An 8,726-nucleotide genomic window follows, 5' to 3' on the forward strand; every position below is an offset into this window, starting at 1 on the left:
AAGGAGGAGCACGCTCCGTCTTATGGTAACCTGGTGAGTAGTCGCTGACGACGGCGGCGGCGGCTCCGGGAGCAGAGGGGCGCGCAGGGCGGGCCCGGACCGGACGCCGCGCCGGGCGCCCGGGAGCTGAGCGGGCCCCGAGGTGGTCCAGCGGCGACCTGCGGCCTCCGTCGTGCGCCCAGACGGTCGAGCCTGTGGGTCCCTGCGGGCTGAGCTGGCGGCGGCTCCCGCAGTCGGGCAGGAGAAATAGGAGCAGCTGGCGAACGTTTCCCACGTTCTCCCCAATCTGACTTCCCAGCGATGCCACACTTTCAGGCTCTTGGCCTTCGGCTGAAGCTCTAAGCCCGATCCAGGATCCAAACACTGTGCGCCTAGTGCTCGTGCGCCACTAGGACCTCGCCTGACCCTACGACCCCCAGCCTGTCCCTGGGCCACGTGGTTGCTCACTGGTTTGAGGAGCCCCCACCTGCCAGGGGGGGAAAGCGCCTAATGCTAGGAGCCAGGGTTGGTTGGGGACTGGTCCGTGCGCCTGGTCCTTGTGCTCAAGCCCCCAAGGCCACGCCAGGCTGAAGCAGACCTCAGGCCGAGCCAGTGGACTGATGACCGTTGGCTGTGACCACCACATGCAGTCACCAAGAGATGTGAGGACTCCCAGTTTTTCCAGCACCTGCCCTCAGGGTCTTGGGTGAGGCACCAAGGGGATGCTCCTGAAAACACTTGCACTGCTACAGGTCCTGAGATGAGGTGGGGCCTTGGGGGCTACATGAGGGATGGAAGAGAGGTGACCAGGGCTTTGTCCCCCCAAACAGATTACAAAGCCCTTGTCATACATTCAAACAGCTCACGGAGAAAAGCAAGCCATTATCTATCAGGACCTGATGGATCCAGGAAAACAACCTTGAGTGGATGAGGTCTCTTTTCCAGCCCCCCACCCCCGAGAATTCCAGCAAGGCACTCAGTGTCGCAGGGAGATTGGACCAAGAATTGTCCTGGTACAGACTGACCAGGATGTGGGGCCTCAACATTGCCAAGGAACCCGCTGTGGCCCATTCTCCTTGGCTGGCAGTTGAGCAGTGTCTGACCCAGCACCTCTCAGAGCTTGCAGAATTCCAACACACAACACCCACCCCCTAAGCTCAGAGTGAAGGGGGCAGGCACAGGTGGGGACAAGCGTTTGGGGAGCTATTATCCAGAGAAGCTACCTAATGAAAAATTATCTGAGAAAGGAAAGATAAATTAAATCAACAATGAGCTATCACATTTCACATTGTCTCCCATTTAAAAATGAAATTTTGGCAAGACTGTGGTGAAACTTGCCTATACTTTCCTGGTAGGAGATAAGTTGGTATATCCTGTCAGGAAGAGCAATTTGCTGGTATTAACATCCTCACAAATGAAAACTCTTACAAGCAGTAGTGCTCCAAGAATCTATGCTAGGGAAGTAATGCAAAATGCAGATAACAATGCAAGCAAAAAGTGTTTATCACATTGTTTATGTAATCAATACAGTACTGGGGTCTCCAGCCTTCTGAAAAGGAGCTCAGAGGGAGCTCTCTGCCCTCAAAGGTAGTTCTTAAATAACTTCCATCTCCACGTGCCCCACTGAAAGCTTCCAAGATTTAAACAATATCTTGGAGTTCAGGTTCAGCTTAAATGCATTACTCACTCTAATAGTAATAAATAAAAACAAACACCCACAATCAGAAACAGAAACAACCCAAAATAGTTTGCTTTCTCACTCTGGCCATCTTGTTAGCTGTTCTTGTTTGGGGGCCATCCAGCACCTAAAACGGGAAAATGGTGGCCACAGAGAAGACATGGGAGTCAATCAATTCTAGGCTCCAACTGGTTATGAAAAGTGGAAGTGAGTACTACTGGGTACAAGCAGACTCTGAAGATGATCAGACAAGGCAAAGCGAACCTGGTCATCCTCATAACAGCTACCCGGATTTGAGGAAATCTGAATAGAGTACTACCCCATGTTGGCCAAAACCGTGTCCATCACTAGAACAGCAGTAATACTGACTTGGACACAGTGTGTAGAAAATGTTCAAGTATGCGCACTGGCTACCATTTACACGGGTGATTTTAATGTTGTTAGAAGCATGACAGAAACTGGTAAAGAGTAAATTATACAAAATTGTCCAGAACTCATTTAAATAAATAAAATGGCCCTGGCTGGGTGGCTCAATTGGTTGCGGGTTCAATCCCTGGTCGGGGCTCGTACGGAAAGGAACCGATTGATGTATCTCTCTCACATCAGTGTGTCTTTCTCTCTCTCTCTCTCTCTCTCTCTCTCTCTCTCTCTCTCTTTCTCCCTTCCTCTCTCAAATCAATTTTTTTAAAAAGTTCAAATAAATAAATAAAATGTTCATTGTTCAACATTAAAACAAAGTACATACTTCCATGAAGTGGGAAGTACATTAAGCAAGTGTTTATAAATATATTAAAAATATTTCACAGTGTGGGAAGTCATACCATTGTCATGCTAAATAATACAGAGTACCATTCAAAATTGTGTGGTCTCATATATACATTACCCGAATGTGTCCCAGACCCCACCTTCTTTTGTAGCCTCACTACAAAATGCTGAGTATTTGATCTCAATTTGTTAGCTCTTTCTGTCTGAGAAGAACAATTAGGGGAGAAGGAAAGATCAGGGGCTGATTCATAGGGCTTGAAGCACCATCCAAGGACTCTGCCCAGCCTGCACTGATGCCTTCTCTGTTCTCCACTGATACAGGGGTTCTCTGTGCTCACCTCTCTCTCTGGCCTTTTTCCTCCTGGGTCCAGGGGTGTGCTGGATTTAACAACCAGTGCTCTGGGAAAGGTTTGTACAAATCAGGAGCCCTGATTTATAGCATTTGCCAATACCTCCATGGTCAATTTCAAACTGCCAATATGGTATCACTGAACAGAGTTGGGAAGAAATTAGTATAATCAGCTTGGAAAAACTAGTATGAGCTGGCTCCAACTACCACTGCCTGGGTCCCACCATTGGAGAAAGGTTCACAACGGAATTGCTGGGCCTCTAGATCTGTCATCCTCTCAAATTCACCAAAACCTTCCTTTGCCAGTGGTCGGCAAACCGCGGCTCGGCAAACTGCGGCTCGCAAGCCACATGCGGCTCTTTGGCCCCTTAAGTGTGGCTCTTCCACAAAATACCGGCTCTTCCACAAAATACCTACTTCTGCGCATGGGCCACGAAGTTTCAATCGCACTGTACGTGCACGCCCACACGTGGTATTTTGTGGAAGAGCCACACTCAAGGGGCCAAAGAGCCGCATGTGGCTCGCGAGCCACAATTTGCCGACCACTAGAGATGGACACACTCAGAGGCTGGCACAGAACATGCTTAGTACAGTCTCACACCAAGTCCTGAACCCACCATCTTTTCCTTCTAAGGCTCCAAAGGCTTATCCTATCCAGACTGTCCACACTAATGGTGATTTTTTTAGAGGTTTTTAATCTCTCCTTGTAATCTAACTTCCATCAGACCCCCTTATCTGTCTGTAGTGTGTGTATTATCTGGACCCCAATTATGGACACAATTCAGGGGTTTTCCTAGTCTTGGGATACACTCAGATGTCAAATGTGGCTGGATAACTTGGGTTAACTAGAGAAGTGTGGATCCCAGCAATTCCTCCAAGTGGAGTTTACAATAGAGGAAGCGTTGGGACCCACGCTTCTTTCTCTCCCCTAAACTGGCAGCAGTCTGCACCATTGCAATTTTTCCTGGGAGAGCAGCAGTAATCTTTTACCTAGAGCACACTTTGGCCCGGCTGGTAAGGCTCAGTGGTTGAGCATCGACCTATGAACCAGGAGGTCACTGTTTCGATTCCCGGTCAGGGCACATACTGGGGTTGCGGGCTCGATCCCTAGTAGGGGGCATGCAGGAGGCAGCCAATCAATGATTCTCTCTCATCATTGATGTTTCTATCTATCTCCCTCTCCCTTCCTCTCTGAAATCAATAAAAATATATTTTAAAATACATATAAAGCACCTCTCCTGGCTCAACTCCTAAGGGCCGTGATCCCATACACCCACAGCCCCAGACCCAAGATACATTTCCTGCCTGATCCACTGGGAGGCCGTCCACTGGAAATTGTGCCCAAGCCCTCTTTGGAGGCCCAGCTCTTTCAACCAGATTGAGGCCAACTTCCCCTGGCCCTGGTATCACCTTAGGCCCCTCTGGGGACATAGAAGTTTCAATGCATTGATAGCTGAAGCCATTGATGGGTTGGTTCTCCAATCTACGAATCAGGATGAAGATCTGACAATTACAGCTTGCTTCCTTCACCAGGAAGCAAGTAGCCTTAAAAAATTTTTATTTTAGGAAGGGAAACATTGACTCATCCATGCATTATGGGTTGCTTCCTGTATATACCCTGACAGCGTATCAAACCCACAACCTTGGTGTAGGGATGATGCTCTAACAATTGAGCTACCCTGGGGAGAGCCTGCAAGGGCCATCTTGGAAGAACCCTCATTTTCTTGTCCTGAGAGCTTACCCTACACTCAGGAATAGGAATTCTGCACAAACTTTGTATAAAGCAAAGACCCCAGCCAATCTGCAGCATCATGGAGAGGATTGGGACAACTTAGGTACATTTTTGAGCTTGAGGTTGGTGTTCATGAGTTTTAGTAATGCTGGAAGCTGCTGCGAGGATCAACTGGGAAACTTGGCAACTTAGAGGATGTGGAACCCCAGGTCCCCATTCCACCACCTATTGCTGCCATGAGAACTTGAGTTTCTTTTGCACACCAGCCGTTATAGTGTCCTACAGCTTTCAAACATTTCTGCCCTGCTAGCAGTGGTTGAGTGTTGACCTATGAACCAGGAGGTCACAGTTCGATTCCTGGCCAGGGCACATGCTGGGGTTGGGTGCTCGATCCCCAATGTGGGATCCCCAATATATATTTTTATTGATTTCAGAGAGGAAGGGAAAGGGAGAGATAGAAACATCAATGATAAGAGAGAATCATTGATCGGCTGCCTCCTACATGCCCCACATTGGGGATTGAGCACCCAACCCCAGCATGTGCCCTGGCTGGGAATCAAACCGTGACCTCCTGGTTCATAGGTCAACGCTCAACCACTGAGCCTCGCTGGCTGGGCTAAAAATATATGTATATTTTTAAAATTTCCAACTAGGCTGGCAGGGTTGGCAAGGTTTTCCAAGAAGTGCAGCATAGTGCAGAGTAGGGATGCAATACATATTTATAGAATGAGTGAGACAGTGTTTGTACAATGCCTATATTTTTTAATATTTAAGATTTGATTTTCCTTCTGAAAACCAAATAAATTGAAGATTTAAGTAAAAACCTGAGGGCTCTCTTGGTGCATTGTACATTCTAGTACATTTTTTTGCTCACAACCCCTTTCCCTATGTAGTAAAGTCATTAATTGTTGCAAGATTTAAAAATTTTAAAGCTGCTGAGTCAGACAGCAAAACTTCCAAAAACATTATTTTACCAGGAGATAATGGTCTTCAAAATACAACCAAAGCCATGGCTGGGTAGTTCAGTTAGTTAGAGCATCATCCCACATTAAGGTTGTGGGTTTGATCCCCAGTCAGGACACATACAAGAATCAACCAATTAATGTATCAAATAAGTGGAACCAACAAATAGGTTTCTCTCTCTTCCCCCGTCTCTCTCAAATCAGTAAATTGAAGCAGAATCATAGTCCTATAGTTCAACTCAGTTGAGTTAGTGAGAGCAGTTCAAAATTTTCTCAAATTTTTGGCTAGATTTTATTATTTTTTAAAAATATATATTTTATTGATTTTTTACAGAGGAAGGGAGAGGGATAGAGTTAGAAACATCGATTAGAGAGAAACATCGATCAGCTGCCTCCTGCACACTCCCTACTGGGTATGTGCCCGCAACCAAGGTACATGCCCTTGTCCAGAATCAGACAGCCCGAGGAGCCACTGCCACCCAGGGAGCAGCCACTGCCACCCAGGGTCCAGCCACTGAACGATTCAACAACTAGTCATGTCAGTGAGATCAAACATGGGTAGACAGAATCAAACCTGGGACCCTTGAGTCCGCAGGCCAATCGATACTCTATCCACTGAGCCAGACCGGTTAGGGCTAGATTTTAAATTAGATGTGGGATTTCCTTCTGTGTGCAGAATGCAAATAATGTATTTCCAGTATGAAAGTGTTTATAAAAATACTTCTCTAAATATATCCTCCTGGAAAAGGGTAAAATGGAGATTCCAGACCCCAGAAACACCATTTTAAGATGCGAAGAAATGGGAGGCCTTTGCTGCCTCTAAAAGTTACAATAACTAGAAACACCTCCCACTATTTTTCTCTGGTTGTTTTTTTTTTTTACCTAAATAGCTTCCATTTTCTGTATATTAAAAAAGGCTAGTAGAGGCTTATATTTGCTCATGTTCAACAGGACAAGTACACTTCAGGTATGTGTGCCACCAATGGACAATTTTCAGGAACAGGAACAGTTATTATGAACCAAATGCTTCTGACAGCTTCTAATTAATTTACTAGGAACAACTTGGCTTTTCCTAGTTCTCTGAAGGCTCAAATGAAAGAGAATTCTAAGTCACAGCCTAGCAACAAAGATGAATAATGCTAACTTTACCAATGTTGGACCCAGAAATCACTAACACTTTCTCATGCCAACTTATTTTTAATAACCTTTATTGCCTTCTTGATTTCAAGCATAGAATATACTCAATACAAAACATGAAAGTCACAGGCATTAAAGGAAAATACAGACTATATGTAATCTCCACTTTTATGAAAATTTTCAAAGTTGGATAATACAATGAACAATGTATATAGGTCCCACCTAGATTCTATGTTAATTTTGCTTTGTTTTTCTCCCTGTATTATATATTTTGCTTAGCCACGGAAAAGTTGTATTACAGAGCTTCATCCCTAATATTTCAAAAATCAGGACAGTCATACACAAGTTTATCATACCTAAGAAAATAATTCTACCATCACCTATTTCATTTTAAAATTTCCAATTATCACAAGAATTGTTATAGCCATTTATTTTGCACTTGAGTTGCAGTATGACCCACATTGTGTACTTGTCCGATTGTTTGCTCATGTTAATGGGTTCCTCTACCCTTCTATTTCCAGTCAGCTGGAAATTAAGTCTAGATACTGGAATAGATTCAGGCTTTTCTTTTTTTGCCTAGGTGCTATTGTTTTTCTTTAGGAAGTATGTATCAGGGTTGTCCCATTTGTGTTGCCGGGTTTGACCACTTGATTATGGTAGTGACAGGCATCAGTCAACATCGTTTTCCTTTTGCAAGTTATCTGTACAGCATTTGAGCACTGAGCAGATTCTTTTACTAAAGGTTTTGGCATCCACTGTTCTTTGCTCGATCAGTTATTTCATTAAGGGTCAGACACTATTAAAACACTGAATCTTCATGGTAGAATGAATAATTCTTTCCCTTAAGCCTTCAGTAATGTAGATTGACCTTTGGGGCCATGGACTTGTTTGGTAAACTTCAGTTGCCGGACTGCTCCCAATGAGGATGGAAGATGTTGTCAGGCGTATTTCAGGCTGGAGTCCTGCTCCCGGCTCCCGGCTCCACCACTGAGAAGACAACTCACATAGGAAAACCACAAATACAAGGCCAGACCTAATGTGTCTCCATAATCTAGGCAAGTAGAGGCAGCTTGGATTTGCTAAGTCTAATTGAGCAAGATCCCTAGAGTCAGACCTGCCTTAATGATAACCACTGATTCTATAAAAAGAGGTTGAAAATTAACAGAAACTACTGAAGAAAATAAGTTGTTGAAAAAATGAAAGCCATTGCTGTCAAAACAAACACACTTCTACAGATCAAACTGGCACTTATTGCCATGTAATTCAACTTAGGAAGAACAAAAGAACATATACAAAATAGAAACTGTGAGAATTGTGTCTAAATAGGCAGGTCAAGGTTTTAAAGAATGAAGATAATTTCGAAACACAAATTTCTGATTTTCAGAATTCAAAATAGAAAATGATTTTCAGTAACCAGTTAACCGAAAATTATTCTGAGAGTTGATATTCCAGGATATTTCTTTTTATGCTACATAGTTCTGTAATTTTGAAACTTCTTTCTGGAGGAAAATGAAACTCCTAAAAACCTAAAAGCAAAGTGAACCCCACAGGCTCCCGAGGTTGTGGATGGGGACCCAGCCTGCTTGCAGGCTGAAGTCAGTTCATCCGGGAGGGTCATATGACTTTTCTGAAGGCTTTGATTACATGCCGAGTTTAGAAATGATACAAGGTGTAAGAATTAACCCGAGTGGCAAATAAGATTTATACAAAATGAGATAATATAATAAATTATCAGTTTGAAATTTAGTTGACTGTGGCAAAGAACTCCCAAAGGCAGAGATAGAGAATGGGTAAACAGCCTCATGGGTTTCTGTTATCTGAAAACTCAAGGCACATCTGTGTGAGGAGAGTACCCTAACAGCCCTCTGGGGTCTAGGCAGATGGGAGTGTTGATCCATCTGGAGCAGGTCTGGCCACATCTACAGGCTGGAGTTAGGCCCAAAATGAATGGTATACTCAAGAAGGACTCTGATGAAGTGGGGAACAATCCAGAGTCCAGAGAAGACTGCAGAATAAAGGAGACTCTGGCCATCTGGAATCTCAAACTCAAGGCTCTAAGTTACAAAAGCTGGCCAAGGATAACTGAAATGGTCTCAATAAAAGGCCAACTGTTTACAATCCAAA

The 8,726-nt window shown here is 44.5% G+C and overlaps 1 protein-coding gene across 1 annotated transcript in view; it reads right to left on the reverse strand.

Annotated features, from left to right (window-relative positions):
• WTIP (WT1 interacting protein) overlaps positions 1 to 2,880 on the reverse strand; it is a 25,226-nt gene extending 22,346 nt beyond the window's left edge. The window contains 2 exon segments of the mRNA XM_014461944.2: positions 1,740 to 1,784; positions 2,875 to 2,880. Of these exon segments, the coding sequence (XP_014317430.2) occupies positions 1,740 to 1,784; positions 2,875 to 2,880 (51 nt within the window).
• Between the last annotated feature and the right edge of the window lie 5,846 nt (positions 2,881 to 8,726).

The sequence above is a fragment of the Myotis lucifugus genome, unplaced genomic scaffold (genome assembly GCF_000147115.1).
Source record: "Myotis lucifugus unplaced genomic scaffold, Myoluc2.0 scaffold_164, whole genome shotgun sequence".
Classification (NCBI taxonomy): Eukaryota; Metazoa; Chordata; class Mammalia; order Chiroptera; family Vespertilionidae; genus Myotis; species Myotis lucifugus.